We start from the raw sequence: 20,024 nt of genomic DNA, 5'->3' as shown, positions 1-20,024 counted from the left end.
ATGGAGTACTGGTAACTCACCGCCGAGATATGACTGAAATACCGTTGGACACGGCGAAAATAATCAGATTTAACAAATAAACAAACATATCAAGACGAACGATACAAATACGTAAACAAATAGCCGGAACTTATTAACAATTACTCTGCACACATTTAAAAAGGTTTTTGACAAAGGTTTACAACGTCCCCGCCTCTAAGCAATGACGGGGTGTTCCAATTGCATATTAACTTTTGTGTATTCGAATGTGCTTTTTGTAATAACAAATCAAACGCCACGTTGGTCATCTGGCTTCAACGCGCGTTGAATATATGTGTACATCTTATTTGTTTTTGTTTCAATGCATATTTTCATGTACAACTTTCAAGAAACACAAAGCAAAGGGAGGCGACAAGAGCTGGATTAGTATAGTAACGCTTTTGACTGACAAAGTTATATATGCTTACGTGTGATGTTACTGAGCCTTAATTATTTTAACCAACATTATATACACCATAAATATCAATGTTTGAGCACTCATGTGAACGAACATGTACGTGGTACAGTAGATATACAATTCATGCGTGCTTACAAGTTTGTATGTTCTAGTTTGCACGTCGATAGTACACGCTTTTATTGCATATACAACCATTGAATTGATAAGAGGTATGACTGTAAAAAAAACGAAAACAAACGGTCGTTTAAATATTGTATCGCTTATGCTAATACTAATCACCCCATGTAATTTAAAATATATTATATAATGATATTGGGAAATTATCTATAAATAAGTATTACAGGAAGAGTCCGAAGAGAGAAAAAATGATTAAATTGATTGAATTAATGCAATCTGATAATACAAGTACCAACATAATCTTAGCTATGTATGTATATAAAGCATTTAGTCAAAAGAACCTGTATCAATATAATTATGATTAAGTGTATAAAATGCATTACTCAAACTTGACTTCTCGCTCTTTTGTAGATTCGTTTTTGTTATTTTTTATGTTATCGTTATAGCATTAATTATTAACTAGATTCTAAATGCTGTAGTCAAACAAAATTCTTTTTGTGTTCTAGACCTATGCATGTATTGATACTTTATTTAACAACGTATGAAATTTAATACTGATCACATGTCATGCCTTTATATATGTTACTATGTTTTGATCATGGATTCTCATAGACGGTTGTCTTTTGTATATATTGAATAAACCAAAACCATGTAATTGAAAAATACAATCAAATAAATAACAACAGTTTTTAAAGGGATCATTGATCGTAAGCACCATTCACACAGCGTTGCAAGACACTTGAATCGCAATACTCTTTTACTCTTGACATCGTTTATCTAGCCATTACACTCTGCAAAACAGACGTACCACCTCACTGTTCCACGCGGCGGTCTTAAAATTAGCAGTCGGCAACATTGAGATAAATTGAAAACGCGCAACGCATGTCAATAAGTCGGTCATTGTTGAACATGTAGGACTCGGTCCGGATTGAGTGTACTACACATCATATTTCAACTGAAGTGTGACTTGGGTATAAATTTTAAATGTTTAAAGGGTTTGAGGTGTGACTCGGGCTTTAATATTTAATGTTTTAAGGGGTTTTAAAATGATGCGTGTATTAAGCAAGAAGTAAGAATATGGAGTCAAATGATTTATTATACCATAACCGTAAATGACAGTAAAGCGATAAATAGTGGCGCGTTAAACGCGATAATAAATTTTCGTGGAACAAGGATATGAATATTAGTAAAACAAGAAAGCTCATAAAATCGCATACATAAGAAACAATAAATTTTCTCGGAACAATAATATTATTATTAGTGAAGCAAGAAAGCTCATAAATGTGCATTCAAAAGAAACAATACATTTTATCGGTACAATATTATTAGTATTAGTAAAACAAGAAAGCTAACAAATGTGCATACATAAGAAAAAATATATTTTCTCGGAACAATAATATTAATATTAGTAAAACAAGAAAGCTCATACATGTGCATGCATAAGAAACAGTAGATTTTCTCGAAACAATGATATTAACATTAATAAAACATTAAAAGCTCAAGACACAATAAATGTGCATACATAAGAAACATGCAAAATATAAATAAAACTTAAAGCAAAATCACGCATATGCAAACAAATTTACAACGTATCGCTTTAAAAAAGAGAGATAATTATCATCTAATGAGCGCTGGAAGGTATGTAACTAAAAATGCGCGAATAGGTATAAGCAATTGATTAATACATAATTTCTTTAACAATATGTATCGGCATTTTAATTTTTTGTAAAACAACAATTAAACAAACTGGTAAATTACGATTCTAACGAAATATATATCATGAGAAATCTTCACAGTTACCAGTGACTTGAAATATATACTACTCAAAATTTGCTAAGGATCACTTTTTAGTTTGTTTCGCATTATCTTCAATTTTGGATTACGTTCATTTTAAAGTGTTATTTTGCAGGTTTTGATATTAGAATGTGTGTTTTTGTTTTTATTTTTATGTATTGATTTATCATTAATGCGTGACGCTGGCTGAATCTAGCTAGGGTGACTTTTGAAGGTTTTAGTGCATGTGTGTCAAAATTGAAATTATTGTAAAAGTCTGTAAACATTGAAAGGACCTTTTCAATATCGTGTATGGTTCCCATTGGCATTGATTACTGATTGGCATCGTCTTCTCATGCTACTGATAAGCCCACGGATGCTGTCTTGTGGGATTTGAACCCATTCCTGTAGGAGGGCTTGTCGTAGGTCCTGGATTGTGATAGGCTTAAAAGGGCGTGCAGATATTGCAACCTGAAGAATGCCCCAGACATCCTCTATGGGATTGAGGTCCGGAGACCTCGCAGGCCACTCCATCCTGACGATTGTTTCACCTTGTTCGTACTCATTGAACACCTTTCTTTTGTGAGGTCTGGCATTATCGTCCATTTAAATGAAATTTGGGCCTATTGCACCAGCATATGGACGGACGTATATATCCAATATAAAGAAGTGAAACTCCAGCTGCTGGAGCAGTATTGAATTTTCATTAAAAACAATTAGTTGGTCCTTTATTTAAGGCAAGTGACCGATTTCCCAAACAGTACAAAACAGCACAATACAGCACAATACAAACCAACATAAACACAAAATATGAATAAAGCTGGGGTCACCGCATTGGAACGGTCAATGCAAAGACCTCTCTGACGTATCTCTGAGCTGTCAAAGTGCCGTTATCAATGATATGCAGATCGGTCTTCCCCTGCATGCCGATCCCAGCCCAAACCAATACTGAGCAACCACCATAAAGATCATGGTTTGCGATGCATACTGGTGAAAATCGCTCATTGGTTGTTCTCCACACCCGGGCACGTCTATCTGTAAAGTCAACACAGAATATAGACTCGTCTATGAAGAGTACTGGTGTCCAGTCATTTAAAGACCAGGTTATGTGATCTTGTACCCATTGGAGACGTGCCTGGATGTGGTTGCGCATCAATGGAATACGAATGGCAGGTCGTCTAGCCCTAATGCCAACACTATGCAGTCTGTTTCGAATGGTTTGAGTTGAAACTCGAACCCCTGATGCATTATGTAAGTCATTTTGAAGGGCCATGGCGTTCATAAAGCGATGACGTCGGTCTAGTACCACGATAAAACGGTATTGTGCCTGCGTAGTAGCCCTCTGACGACCTCCCTTGTATCTGGGAATAACATCAACATGCATTTGGTAGCGGTTCCACATCCTGGCTACAACGCTCTGTGAAACGCCTGGCTGACGTGCCACATGAGGTTGTGACTTTCCTCCTTCCAGCATCCCAATCCCCCCTCTTCATTTCTTCTAAGATAAGATGTCTTCTTACGCGATAGTTTGCCATTTCAAACAACTTTCAAGATGAATGATTGAGCTACAAGTGTAGATTTGAAGCATGTTCACAATGTGTTTGTCAAGTGGAAGGCCAAATGTCATGGCTTTTTCGTGGGTAGTGCTTTTCATGAGCAAATTAGCAAGTCTGTGTAAACAAAATCGATAAGACAGGTTATTGGTTATGTACAATACGCACTCATAAATTGGAAAACACAAACTTTTTTGTTTTTCATAATAAAAACTTCAAATTACACATACTATAAAAAGTGATCCCTAGCAAATTTTGAGTAGTATATATAACAACATGTTTGTAACAAACCATAAATACCACAAGGCACTTAAGCTGATAGCTTGAAGTTAACTCATATTTGTTGCAAAACGACCAATTGTGCAAATAAATCAGCACATATTTGTGTCAAGTTATGCATTCAGCATCTAACTATATGTATACATGATATAGATAAAACAACAAGCTATTTGTATAGTCCAACGTAGAAGACGTAAACAAAATAACAAAACATTAAATTAAAATTCTGATATTGGCATAAATATTAGATTATAAAGTTGCATGTGCGCTATTGATTGTCTGTTTACTTAAGCATTCATAAATGAAGCACTTTAAAGCATGTGTACACCGAAGTAATTGAGATGCGGTTCAGGGATGACGGTGTCTTTCTTGTTGACCTTGACATACAGTCTGTCGCCTTCTTGCAGCTGGAAATCGCTGCCCAGGTAGCTGGACGTGATGATCTCGGAACCTGGACCTGTAAATTAAATTTCAAATTTGCATGACTGCTATAACCTTACGCGACATGACATGTATGGATTTACATGTTGTTGGGCATGAATATTAGGTTTAAAATATTTTGTATTGCAGTTAATGAGGTGCAAAATGGAGAATAGTTGTTTCGATTGTTTCAATTATCAGTTTTTCTAGTATGTTTTTTATAATTCATTGTAATTCTACTAATATTACAAACTAGTCAATTTGGATTTATGCAAGCATGCATTACGGGTTGAACGAACAATAATTGGTTATTGAGGTTTTTAATACACAATAACCGAAGCACCTTTATCTTTAGGATCATTTTATCTGATTTTCAAACAACCATTGATTGAAAACAGTGAAATATAGTTTATTTTAAATATATATTTATATTAACGATTACATATCGAATTTGTGTTGTTGTTTTGATTGCACTGTAAAGCGATCATGTCGATAGATTTGTGTGTTAAAAAAACGCCCTCTCCAAACCTTCGCATTCCGTCTCCATGTTGTGCATGAGCACGTCCTCGCTTTGCTCAATGGTTCCCGCCCTCTTCACGTATACCCAGTGGCCCATATGCGCCGGATTGTAGGCCGTCCCGCGAGCAATTTTGAAGTGGACCTGCAGTTGTTTCAAACACATTTGTATTGCACATGCTCGTCTATATTTCCTAGGCTAGGCTTCGAAGAGGATATTTGCTTGTTTCAGATGCATTGCTATCAACGAAAGAATTGCTAGCTTTGATTATTTGCTTTCTCACGTTAACTCACACTGACTAAAGCTTCCATGTCCCATGTGGCAGTAAACTTAGAAATCTAACCTATTAATATATAACCCCAGTGGTATTTTCAACAAAACTTCTCTTTTAGCAACTGCATTTTATTGTGGCATGTAATAATAAGTGTGTGTGTGTGCACCTGCTTCATGGGTAAAATATCAACACAGTTAAACTCGGTTGCATTTGTGTCGTTCTAGTTGATTGGTTATTTCATGCCATATTGCATTATAACACATTTAGAACCACATGCATAACAATGTTTTATGGAATGTGTGTTATTGTTTGCCATATGTGTTTTGTTGTGAACGTGTGTGTTTTAACCTGAATATAATTGATTTTGTATGTATGTTAGAACTGACACATATAACGAAGTAAATACAAAGGCGATATATAAACCTTACTCCTTATATTCTAATAAACATGATGCACATTTACAGTAACCATGTAAAGTAAATACACATTCTTTAAAAGCCGCAAAGCAATTTTAGCATATTCTAGACCCATGTAACAGGAGTTAACAATACCAGGTAAACTCTATGTCCACAGAAAATGGTTCAATTCATCTTAAAAGTACAATAATTCTGACATTTCTATCACAGGCAGCATTTCGTTTTTTTTATAATTTAATTGCTAAGGTTCAAAGAACGGTCGATATGAACAGATTATGATCTTACGCTAGGTAGTTCAGGAGTACATGAGATTGAATCCAGACATCACCAGCTCTCGTGTGTACAAAAACTATACGATACAAGTTATGAACTCTTTATTATCTGACCGAATTCAAGCACACTATTATTGAATTTTGCATGGAAGATGATTTCTGGCAATACCTAATACCCAGATTCATAAAAGTTATCAGATTGTAAAACTTGAACTGATATATGTCTATATAAAACAATTTTAAAATAAAATACATCGTTTGATAACATTACATACGTCTTCAATACACATATAAACCAATGGATTTTTTTTATAAAATTTGAATAAGGACGAAAACGGGAGAAGCTTGTCGAGTCGAAACTGTGTCCAACATGTGTTTTAACCATATACACGAAAACTTACCTGATTGTAAACATGGTACAGGCCGGTTTTCATAATCTCGATCTGGCCATCATCGGGGCGGTACTTGATCAGCGTCTCATCTGGCTTGATGGCCATTTCGTGCTTTTGGTTCCAGTGCAGGCGGTGGTGTTCATCTACGCGCGTACATAAAAATAGTAATAAAGTAATAGATATGATAAAGCGGGTTGCTAAGAGATGTCTTAATAAACATTCGCAATGCAATCGCCCCGGTAAAAAAACTTAATAATTAAACCTGACTTGTAACATTAAGGACTTTTATGAATCAAGTTAAAATGCTGAAAAACTCCAACCAAACGGAAATTGGCACAGAGATGGAAGCGTTCTCTTAATGTTCGCGTTTAAAATAAAATTAGAGATTTGCAAGAACGCTGCTAAATCCTAACCGAACAATGTGTAGAGTAGCTGTATATTCTTTAATTGTTATAGTTTCGTCCCATATGTATGATATCATACCGTATTTGGTATTTGTATCATGTATATGTGCACTTTGTTTAAGAGTATAACGAAGACAATGCTGGGGTACTTACGTGGCTGTACGTGCGATAAGCCCATTACTTTGATTGACGGTTTCTCTGTAGGAGCCCTCGAAACGTTGTTGCACACTTTGAACGTTGCGTTTTCTGTGAAGCAAGACATTATAGACCATAATTTAAAAATGCAATACATGCGAATGGTGTTACTTATAAATCAAACGTCAACACTATTTACCTTAACAAATTGTTTATAGCGAAAATACATTAAAAACAATCGGTGCATTGAAAAGTGTCAGTATTGATGTACTCAAACATTTTTGATAAAAAGTAAACTTCTTCATAAACATTTTAATGTAATAAAATAACAGTATTTAGTTATAAAAATATTCTTCTGTTTATAAATATATACTTTTGTGAATATTAAATGTGTATAAAACGTATAACACGTAATTGGTAAAACTATCGACTTTAAGATTCATACCTTCGTGCATTTTCATTTTCATCCATCTTGAAGCATACTGAAATGCATCGAGAAAACAATAACAATAAAAATAGGACATCGCACTTTTTTGGAGACATTTATCAACACCCGCAAGAAATATTTTACAAAATAAACCATTTTAGGTATCTCAAATGCAAAAGTTCGGAAGTCCGTTAGCACAGTTTGAATAAATATAGTATCACACATTTAACCGGTGTTATAAAAACTTAGACAAGACGTCTAAAATAGAGTGTTCGTGTTAACGTTCGACAATCAAATGCTGTTTGTGTCGGTTTTTATTTTTATGCCATAATTTCAGCTAAGTATATGATGATAACTTAATCAAAACTTGTTTGGATATGAATCTCCATTCTTTTGAAATAAATTTGTTGAAATAAAAGTCCGAGATGGACTGTAATTCATAAAAGTGCATGTGGTTTAACTTCACAATGTCTAGATACTATCATATCGACGGTGAAAAGATTACAATATCATCGACATATAAATTTGGCGCTATACCCCTTAATTTATATTTTTGAAGGAACATAGGGGACTTAGGGTACACTGAGACACGACGTCGTCTGCTAGCGACGTATGAGCCTTGCCCGTAGCAGTTTTACTCCATGAAAGGAACCTTTTCACAGATTTTGGCATGTATTAAAGTTTGTCATTATTTATGCTTTATATTTATAAATGTAAACATTTGATCTAAAAAGCACAAGTAACCAAACAATAATAAAATTAAAGAAAGAAAAACAGTAACCCTCATCTGAGCTCGAAACCACTGACCCCTGGAGTAAAAGTCTTACTCTTAAACCACTCGTCCATCCGTGATCATACAATGAGTGATGTATTTTATACTTTATGTAAGCAATCCTCGTACTGTCACAAAATATAACGACAACAACAGAACTCTCCAAAAAATTATCTCGTTGCGCGTTGCAACGCTCTATAATTTTCAGGTTTTTAAATCGTCAAAGGAGGCATACAATGAATATTTTAGAGATTGGTAAATGTTCAGTATTACTGTTTCCTAACAAATATCATAAATACAACGAACATTTGCCAATTTGAAACAATTTTTGTTTTATTTGTCAAATTACCAAAACGTGAAAAGGCCCCTTTAATAGCGCTAAATAGGTCGTTGTCGGCTCAGGTATTTCTTAAAAGTACTCTTCGTACTCTTAAATACACTTGCATGTACCCCGGGTATGACAAATACGCTTAAAGGCAACCGGCAATACTCCTGTACACGTGTAAGGTAGTCATATCATTCTAATGTATATGCTGTTTTCCGTTCCTTTTGTAAAATGTTCAATATTTAAATATGGTTTGAACATGGCCTGTTTTGCATAAGAACTTATTTCAATATGATTGCATGGATCAATGTATAATGTTGACTATGGTATTTAATATATAAAATGTTTGGAATCGTTACGGTACCGTAAATCGATTAATGGCCCATTACCCGTTGTACGGAGGTCATTTATTTAAAACATCTTAGCCATGATTTTGAGGTAAGCATGTGGTAGTACTCATTACCGATTCATCGTTGTTTATTCGCCCTAGTTTATATCTCCAAAACAATCATTTGAACATAACTAATAATATCGTTTAAAACGATTACGCACGACACGAAGCTTGACAAAATATATAATTAGTGTTGTTGTTGTGTGAATAGTGTCTGGCCCTTACTTAAAACCCGCAGCTCGGGCAATATACAACTAAGCTATAAATTTGAAAACGTCATAATTGTGTGACATCTATTTTACAAAATAGACCAACGTCTTAATTACATGATTATAGTACTGCTAACATTCTGTCTGGTAAAACATGTTACTTACCGGCTCCACGAGATACTTTAGATTTTCGTTATTGTCAAGGCAACAAGTCCCGTCGGTTTCAACAATATGTTCTAGTGGGTCGTCTGGGTGTCCGCGAATGTCCTGCAGTACGAAAACACTGTGAGAGAATTGTTCGATGCAGCAAACTTAGCGACAGCAGTATTAAGTGAATTTCAGTTCCAGTGGAAAATATTTTACCTACATGTAATTATTTGGTCCATGTCTATGATATTTTTGTTCAAATTAACATACAATGTACTGGAATGATACGCATTTTAAAGATTTGTTTACGGATCACCCAACTAAAATGCATTTAAATGTCGATACGATATACAATATATTATTGCAATTGAGCATACTATTGTTAAAATACCGGTTCGTATATACGCTTCAATTGTGTAGAAACAAATGTTCGCTTCGCGGACAGGCCTAAATTATTTAAAAATTATATGTTTAACAGCTGTATACATGTATTAAAATACTGTTTCTTTTATACAAGTATTTAATAATCTCTAATTGCCATGCATGCGCATGGGTTTTATATCGCCTGATAATTGCTGTCAAACTATTTTGGTTAATCTTTTTTTAAATAAAAATATTAAGAACAATCTGCACTTAAATAAGTTTCCAGATGTGTTATTTCTCGTGAATTATGTCCAGGGATTAATACAATAGAGTTCTAATCTCAATACATAAATACATAATCACAAGTCATAGGAAAATTAAGAATACGTACAACCCTCGATATGTAACTAATAGTGTGCTGAAACATTCATTCGTATAGCATAACTTTACAAAATAAAAGTTGAACCTATTTTTAATGATAAACTATAAAACTTTGCTTACTCAAGAATTTCCTTACCTCGCATTTCAAGCACAGTTTATAGTTAGGTTCTGGTGGCGCACGTTCGTTGGTCAGATAGTAAGCGGTCACGCAAATCAACACGAATAGAGCGCAGTTTAGAATGAAAAAGAAAATGATTCGCAAGCGAATCTGTTTCTCAGCATTCTTTTTGTTGTTTTTCCCTTTTGTTGTTTCTTCAATGTCAGTCTTTCCACTCTCAACCTAAACAATTACATATTAAGATACAAATCACATAAAAGTAGACCGCTTTTACAGCCGTTGAACATGGACAAGATTTCACGCCACGAAATACGGAATTCATGTAAGGAGTCTTTTATTAAATAGAGAAAATAATGCATATGTCAATTTCCATTTTCGGCTTTCAATTCCTGTGACGTCAGATCAGTGAATAGTTAGATGAGTCTAATATTCGAGGTTGCCGTGCAATAACTAGCAAGAAGTATATTGAAATGACGAACAAAACTTTTTATTTTACTTTATTTTTTCGTACAAATAAGTCGACGCCTAGCGAAATAATTTGACATTGACCCTCATGCCGGACATATCAGACTAAAAACTTCACTCTTAGATATCAACATGTGACTTATAAAGCAAAGTCCAAGCTCGTTAAAAAGCTCATTGTTTTTTATCAGAATATACTCAATTATATACTGTGTTTTCTTTTTCAATTGTCCTTGTCTTTGGTCGAAGAATGATGGAAAAGATACTTAAATATCGTATGACAGTTCTGACTATATAATATAATGGTGAGAGCGACCGTTAACGTAAATAAAATAAAGATTCATTATGCTCTTGTAACTTAGAATGTATAAAGCAATCATATAATAATATATAACTATACATATTAAAAAAGTAAATCGACACATGTGAAACAAAACGGCTTTTTATATGATAAACGAAAATGTTTTGGCAAATATTATATTTGTTGTTTTTAGGGAGCTCAATATATCGCTTTCTTTAATGTTCAACGGATTATATTTTTATGCTATCGTTCCACCGTTCTTTATCAGAGAGCATTTAAAGGGACTGTCAACCACGAATCACGAAAAAAAAAAGTTCTAAAATACCGTATTTTTTACAATTATTAGTTTATATTGATTAAAATATCACGACTTGTGTATTACATTACTTGAAAAAAGTTCATATTTTCAGTATATTCGGTAATAAAATTTTGCGATGTGAAATCGAAATAACATCGCGAAAAATAGGTGACATAACGATATACACACTATAAATAACGCAAGTAGATTCATCATTATATATATTTGAATTAATATAAACTAATAAATGTAAAAAATACGGTATTTTACAACTTTTCTTTTCTTCGTCGTCGTGGTTGACAGTCCCTTTAAAGCATTTAAGTAAATTAATGTAATGCTTTCCATCTCATAGATAATTTATATTAAAAAATATTGTGTCGTGCATTCACATGTGATTTTCCGAATTAATAATCTAAACATTAAATGAGCATACTATATAGCGATGTATGGCTCGATAATGACACTAAGGTTAGAAAATTATTCTTAAGTTACAAAGAATAAATGTTTTGTTATGTTTTGTTATGGAATTCAGTTTTAAATATCAAATGCCCATCACAAATAAGCAATTCCACTTAAAAAAAAATTCACCAACAACAAATTTTTAAATATATGTTTTATTGTAACGATATTATAATGGTAATATAAACACTCACTTTTGATTCCCTTTTAGTCTCATAATCTAAAACATCCCAGTCGTCGTCTTGTGCCGCAGATTCTTCTTTATTGTACGTCTATAAGTTTAGAAACATAAATCAAAACCAATCATTTTGCAAAATAAACGTTAAACAGGTATATATTAAACTTTAAACAGAAACTCATTTTACTATCAACTTACCAATTCTGCATATATCAGCAACATAAAGGTTCAAATTATAGTAGTTGACGGAATAATGGTGGTGGTGGTGCCGGTGGTGGTTGTGATGATGGTGGTGGTGGTGTTAGTGGTGTTGTGGTGGTAGTGGTGGTGGTGGTGGTAGTGATGGTGGTGGTCGTGTAGTTGTGGTTGTGGTAATGGTGGTGGTGGTGTTAGTGGTGTTGTGGTGGTAGTGGTTGTGGTAGTGATGGTGGTGGTAGTGTAGTGGTGGTTGTGATAGTGGTGGTGGTGGTGTTAGTGGAGCTGTGGTGATAGTGGTTGTTGTGGTGGTAGTGATGGTGGTGGTAGTGTAGTGGTGGTTGTGGTAATGGTGGTGATGGTGTTGGTGGAGGTTGTTGTGGTAATGGTGGTGATGGTGGTGGTGGTTGTGGTTATGCTTGTGGTTCTGATGGTGTTCGTGCTGATGGTTGTGGTGGTAGTAGTTACAGAAGTAGTATTAACAGTAGTAGTAATAATAGTTGTTGCGACAGTAGAACACGATTAAATTTACGGGTTTGGTTGTCTGTGGAATCAGGGTCTTTACTTCCTCCACGTCAACGAAGTCAACGTTCTGTTTTGTCGTGGAAATTTTCGGATTGTAAATAATGTTCACAGCCTGAAACATATAAATGTATAAATGTGAGCATTATTTAAGAAATAAAAATCGCTTGGTAAGTTGTGGAATTAGGTACTTCAACAAACTGTAAGTTGTTATATATATTTATTAATAAATAGTTCGTGTGTACACGTTTATGAGTATGACTACGAAATTATGCGTGTTTCTGTGAATAAAGTTTGCTTGATGTAAATTAATGAGTCAAAGCAGTATTATACTCACTAGGATTTTATGTTGTTATGGTGGATCGAGTCAAATTGATCCCCAGCAGATCCGTAGTTATAGTGAATAGTCTATTGTGCATCCACATGCATAGCAACTATATTGTTCGTACATATTTTAAATGTATCGACACCAATTATTGAAGTTAGGTTGCGTACCATACAGCTATGGCGATATTATCAATTATTTCGTGTTACACGGATTCTGGGTGGATTATAACAGTAAATGATAACCCGATTATTAAACACTGAACTGGTACCAAGTGTTTTTGGCTTTTTTTTAAATAATAGATAATCAACATTTGTAAAATCGCGTGGTAAGTGTAAAGTTTGACCAGTTTTAAATTCCAAAACAAACGAGAATATAACAACAATATTGCCAAGCAATATATGTCCCCTACCGGCTCTACAATTGTCAGAATTTTTATTTATTTGTTGCCATAGTGAAAACATATGAAGAACTTTAGAAAGTTATCGCAGGATCCAGAAAAGTGTGACAGACTCACAGACAGACGCACAGAGTGCAAACCATAAGTCCCCTCCTGTCAAACCGGTAGGGGACAAAACAATGATTAAATGTAAACGAAAAAAACAACGGTGCGTTTTTTAACATATGTCACAATAAACGAAATTTATTGACACAAAATCAATTCATAGTAGAATAGCACAACAACCGAAGCTTTTTTTTTAATTTAAGTGAACGATGTATTATCATTAAAATTTTGGCTCCGACAACTCGTGAATGGATAGTACCATTGAAATCAGCATATATTATCTTTATCTGTAATTACTGTTTTTACTATTGCAGTATATTAATCATATACCTTATCCGCCTCGTCCGGCTGTCGTCTCTGACTGGATGGTGAATTTCCCATCGCTCTGTTTTACGTGTAAATATGGTTTCAAATATCACGATCCCTTCGAGATAAATACTGACCGGCAAGTTTGAGCGTCAATCTTGAAATTAAAATAAATAAGCAAATCATATTACATACCTGTCATTGAAAGTTGTTTCTCGCTAATTTTAAAGACAATTGTGATTTTGTTCTATTTTGGCATGGTTACCGATTTTCCAAAATAGTTCTCCCTGCGTAGGAATTAAACCACTGGGCGTTTATTTACAGATTAAAACGGAAATTAGTCCGACTATAACGTTACTATACTGTTCACTGTTTAAGACATCTTTTGCAAGGTTTATATTATCAAGTTAACAACGGGAACGTTCCTTAATGTTTATATAGAAACCTTTCCTCTAGTCATGCTAGACAAATCGTGACGATTGATCGTATCCGGGAACACTTATCAAAATCGAATAGGCGATAACCTCTTATTACATTTTCATACAACCTTATATTTAAATATTCGAAAAATTAAGGGACATGTCATAAAAATATCTTGACATTTGTAATGAATTCGTTACAGGTATTGTCATATTACATTAACGTGGTAAATTTGAACTATGTTGAATGGACTGGGCTGCCTCCCTCTCCCCCCCCCCCCACCCTACCCCCAACCCTCACACACATTCAGCTTTTATCTAAAAACTATACTAAGCATACTATTGAGATGCGCCAGTTCACATACTGGTAAACATGTTTGCAACGTTTCATCCTTTTGGCAGCAACAGTTTTGTAGAAATACCCGACACAACTACAAATCAAAGCGCCAACGGCATTGGAAAGGTTGTTGGCAAGATACAGGGAAATTTCTGCTTATGTTAAAGGAACACTTGACAGAATGAAAATCTAAGTGGGTGTGAAAAAGAAAAGTTTGAAGGATTTAAACAGTCAGCAGACATAAATGAAAAAGAAGTGATTATATATTGCAAAACATCCGATATCAATCGGAAAATCAGAAACACGTATAAAGGGAGCTTTGTATTTTGTGACAAATTAAATGCCCGGATGTAATTGATATTTGTGATTTGCTAGACGTCTTTTTATTCTTTTGTTTTACTTTGGAGAACAGTAATTCCCTACATAGCTGTCCTTTGCTTATTGAAAAGATTAAGTAAATATTTCTCATAACTATTATAAACTCCATTGATATATTCGTACTAGGTGGTAATTAACGTTATCATAACATCATTATTATTTACTAGACTTAACGACTTTTTCATTCGGATGCTTAATGTCAAAGTTATAAATTGTTTTGCTTGTTTTGTTATTTACTTCTCATTATAATGTTACGATCGTGTCATTTTTATTTCAACATAATGGAACAATTCAATTCTGTTGTTGTGTTGTAGTCATTATTTTTCCAACCACGTTACGTACGCAAAATAGTACATGCACAATGTATTTTGGAGCACATTTGCTGAATGTTTTCATCATTATTCACATTGATCAAATACTGTGTAATCTAAAGCATATAATTTGCAGATTAATATCAAAATGTTTTCATTTGACCCCCGCACTTGTCGCCCAAAATTGGATGGAAAATGTTTGCGCACGTCATAGAGACCGTTAAATACAATATTTTATAGGCCCCCTTTACGCCACCGTAAGTTATTTACTCTTAGCGTACTATATAGCATATCGGATCTAAATGAAAACTGTAAAAACTAGGTCGGCGCAACATTGCATAAAGATAGCGTGTATTCAGCTTTATCAATGTAAATAATGAACACGCAGTAAGGTTGATATCTAACTCCCATTCATGCAGTGCGCCATTAAAAGTAATCAACATATGATGTTACTTAAACTGTATAATTTATGTGTAACTATGTTTAACTGGTAAACACTGCGCACTGAATCATTACAAATAGAAAAGTTCAAGCAGTATACTAACATGAGGGCTTTCGAATCCAATTTTAATTCAAACATTAAATATGTGTGTTTAACTAAATTCAAATGTTTTTCTTCATTTCTAATTCCATGACTACCGTATTTATAACTCTATATTACAACAATTATAAGTTTAAGTATTTGCCTAAATACGGATCTTTTGATTCAGTTGTATACTGAACATTTAATATAGTGGAATTTCCCAATTAAAACCAAATAAATTGTTATCTCATAATATTAACTTGAAACACATGCTGTATCAACGTGTTTAAATCTCTAACACAATAGACAAGTTGTGTTTTTAAATTTACTTTTTAATTAAAATTTATTTCAGAATTCATCTTTCAATTTAACGACATAAATTTAAAATTTATAGAAATCGAAAGTGCCTGGTCAGATTATCTTAACTTGTTGAGAATTAATTCATATATCATATTTTAAAATACAATCATATATTAAAGTATATTTATGAATCGATTTAGAACAGTGTATTATAAATTTTAAAAGCAAAAGAATTACATACTTCAATTGGTATTTCACCCAGTGTTAGTAACTATTAAGTAATACACAGCAATCGATTGTACTTCCGTTTTGGCATATGAGCAATCGCTGATATCACATTGCCTTGTTAATATCTAAAAATAGTTGAATGGCATAGAATGCAATAGGCCTATTTACAAACAAATCTTTCGCGCATTAAGTCTAAAAAGGCATGTGTTAACGATAGCATCGCATTTCTCACAATTTACGCATGAAGACTTCCTAGACTTAATTAAAATGTATCTCAATCAGTCAGCTACGATGTCAAACGTTTCTATCATGGGAAATGTTCTGAAAATACATTTACATAAGATAATTTTATCCCAAAATTGACCACAATGTTGAATCGGAAGTTTATCTTCTTAAAAATAAGTGGCGTTAGTTGCATGCACTGTGAATGGAATTAGATGCGAATTTGACATGACTTTTACGTGCTAATAGTTCTGGAGAGAAATAGGAATGATATTTTATTTATAGTTCTTACACTAATATTTAAGGGCATATCGCTTACCCATTACAAAGGGCTTGTGTATAATTAGGATGTTAATGGGACTTGTCAGAAGACTATTCTAAAATTTCATATTATATTCATGTAAAGAATTGATAAAATACTTCGAAGAATCAGCGTTGGAAAGAAAATAATGGAAATTAACGAGGTGCGTGAAGTTGGCACTTACATCGACAATCGACACTCGACATTCGAATATCGAGCTGGGACGAATATCGAGCTAGCACTGACATCGGCATTCGGCACTAGTCCCGAATATCGAGCTGGGGCGAATGTCGAGCCAGCACTGACATCGACATTCGGCACTTGTCCCGATTATCGAGCTGTAACGAATGTCGAGCCAGCTTGCCACTCCAAATTGAAAGGAAATGTTTCCGTCACAAAGTTTCACGATATTAAGTCCTTAAAAAGGGATAATCATTTGTAAGAAACATGATAAATATTATCCGTTACAAGGATTTAAGGTAACGGACACCATTAATATATACATAGATAATAACATGTTTTCGTAACATCAAATACGACAATATTCACCTCGTAAAAACAGGTAACCAAGTGTGAAAAAGGTTAGCAACAAGTGTAAGGAACAGATTTATTGGACAGATGGAATCTATAAAACAAGTTGTTGAGCTGCGATTATTTAATCAAAATCTCGTTCCAATCCACGTTTTAAGAGAATGGTTCACATGTTTTCGCATTCTATCGAATGTTACTGAATTAAAGTACTAAATAATATTTAAATAGTAACAAAAAAGTTGCAAAAAACCATGTCGTCGCCGCGATTCGAGCCCGTATCATCTGGGAACGAAGGCAACTGCGCTACCAGTGCAAAACGCAGACTTCCATGAAATGCAGTGAAACATAAACCCATAGAGAACGTTATCTCAATCATCTGCGGTAGCGTCCCACACTATAATATAGGTTGATGTCGGCATCCGAGCATTGTTCACTTCAATAATTCACGAATTTACCGACTATTTTAATGTATAATCTTTCAATGTAAATCATGGTTTAAAACAGTTATGAATAATTATAACTCCTCTTTTCACATTAAAGATCTTTTTAAAAATAAACAACGGACATATCTGTATTTTCTACAAATTAAAACAGGCGCTTACATAAACGTCCAACCAATCAGAAACAGGGTAACATCGGCGCATGTTTGCCAACATCCGGGAATTTTTCGGACCGCAAAAATACCAAATGACTGTGATTGTCATCCTCAATATTCTATCGGCTTACCATAAACAGTCTACGAACTATATTGTTTATATAAAAAGGACCATCACTCCAGTTATGACGAAAACATGCGAACCTAAATAGGGCGGTGCCCAATTTTACATCCTGCTCAGTATGTTTTTAAAGAATCAGACCTCTAGCAAAAATGTGAGTTCGATTTCCGCGTGTAAAGTGTAATTTGTTGCTAGAAAGGGGTCATAACTGCCGTTAATTTGAAATAATACAAACCGAAATATGGAAATTCTCAAGGCCACATGCTGGTTTGTACGTTAACAAAGTTTTATCCATACAGAACCATTACCTTATGAGTTTAGCATGACATACATAAGTGTGACAGGAAGGACTGATGAACGGAAGAACGGACACTTAAAACTGTACGTACCCCTCCCCGCCCACGTCATAAAGTTTTTTTTATGTAATGAACATACTTTTCGTAACAAATACAGTATAATAGTATAGTGTTCCTTTATTTATCGCTGTTTGTTAACGACTTACACCAAATCATATATTCTGAATTAGAAAAAGAAACAAAAGCAAAAAACCTTTTAACTGTCCGTACAAATGCTACACGCCCATATGCGAATGAAAACACTAAAAAATATGTTCAAAACTAATTCAAACTCCAATCGGAAATATGAGATTGTGCTTTATAAGTGTTATAAGACACGTTTTTTAAAGCACGTGTTCTAATAATAAAACACAACACGTATACACTTTAAATATAAGTGTAAAATCAAGGCACTTACTCTGAGCGTTTTATATAACATATCGGCTTTAAATGAAAACTGTAAACTAGGTCGGCGCAACATTGAATAAACATAGCGTGTATTCAGCTTTATCAATGTAAATAATAATGAACACGCAGTAAGGTTGATATCTAACTCGCATTCATGCAGTGCGCCATTAAAAGTAATCAACATATGATGTTACTTAAACTGTATAATTTATGTGTAACTATGTTTAACTGGTAAACACTGCGCACTGAATCAATACAAATAGAAAAGTTCAAGCAGTATACTAAAACGAGGGGCTTTCGAATCCAAATTTAATTTAAACTTTTAATATTTTTTGTTTAACAAAATTCCACTATTTTCTCTTATTTCTAACCCCATGCCTACCGTATTTATAATTCCTTATAACAACAATTATTAGTTTGAAGTATTTGTTAATTCTGATCTATTGATTCAGTTGTATACCGGACAATTATTATAGTGGAATTTCCCATTTAAAACCCAATAAAATGTTATCATATTTGATTTAGTTTGAAACACATGCTGTATCAACGTGTTTAAATCTATAACACACTAGATGTGTTTTCAAATGTAAAAATTTACTTTAAATTCATATCAGAATTTATCTTTAAATTTAACCACGTGAATTTAAAATTTATAAAAATCGAAAGTGCCTGGTCTGATTCTCTTAACGTGTTGAGTATTAATTCATATTTCATATTTTAAAAAACAATTGTATATTTAAGTATATTTATAAATCGATTTAGAATATTGTATTGTACATTTAAAAAGCAAAAGAATTACATACCTCAATTTGTATTTCACCAAGTGTTAGTAACTGTCGAGTAATACACAGCAATTGATTGTACTTCCGTTTTAGCATATCACGTAAAAGCTGATATCACATTACCTCATTACTATCTAAAAATAGTTTGTAATCAATAGTTGAATCGTGCAGAATTCAATAGGCCTATTTACAAAAAGACCTGCACACATAACACACGTGGTACAATAATATCGCATTTCTCACAATTGAACGCATGTAGACTTTATAGATTAGGTCTAAATGTATCTCAGTAAGCTACGCTGTCAAACGACTCTAGCGTGGGAAATGTTCAGAAAATACACGCCACAAATCTGATTTATAAATATGACAGTTATATTCTACTGGATATGATAGGTGCGTTAAGATGGCAATGACCAATTGCCTATAAAAGAACAATATTTTATAAAACAGCACAACACAGAAAACAAACGTGATCAAAACTAAAAAATATAAATAAGCAATTGACTTTTTCCGACGACTTTATGCAATTACGTTAAAAGGACGTCTTTTCGACGTCTTTTA

At 33.8% G+C, this 20,024-nt stretch overlaps 1 protein-coding gene across 2 annotated transcripts; it reads right to left on the bottom strand.

The window, feature by feature from the left end:
- Nucleotides 1–1,631: 1,631 nt before the first annotated feature.
- LOC127834107 (uncharacterized) lies at nt 1,632–19,631 on the bottom strand. Of its 2 annotated transcripts, none has more exons than XM_052359717.1 (11): nt 19,485–19,631; nt 13,697–13,829; nt 12,547–12,651; nt 11,836–11,913; nt 10,140–10,343; nt 9,278–9,379; nt 7,434–7,470; nt 7,007–7,099; nt 6,459–6,592; nt 5,107–5,239; nt 1,632–4,615 (listed from the first exon to the last, which is right to left on the bottom strand). In XM_052359717.1, exons 2-11 carry the CDS (start codon nt 13,745–13,747, stop codon nt 4,470–4,472), a joined length of 1,083 nt encoding a protein of 360 aa, XP_052215677.1. In that variant the 5' UTR covers nt 13,748–13,829; nt 19,485–19,631; the 3' UTR covers nt 1,632–4,469. The 2 variants fall into 2 exon arrangements, with proteins under 2 accessions (XP_052215677.1, XP_052215678.1); XM_052359718.1 differs by lacking the exon at nt 19,485–19,631 and adding an exon at nt 16,182–16,318.
- Nucleotides 19,632–20,024: the final 393 nt, after the last annotated feature.

The sequence above is a fragment of the Dreissena polymorpha genome, chromosome 6 (assembly GCF_020536995.1).
Source record: "Dreissena polymorpha isolate Duluth1 chromosome 6, UMN_Dpol_1.0, whole genome shotgun sequence".
NCBI lineage: Eukaryota > Metazoa > Mollusca > Bivalvia > Myida > Dreissenidae > Dreissena > Dreissena polymorpha.
Note: the sequence above shows the minus strand (reverse complement) of the source record. Positions and strands in the feature narration are given on the sequence as shown.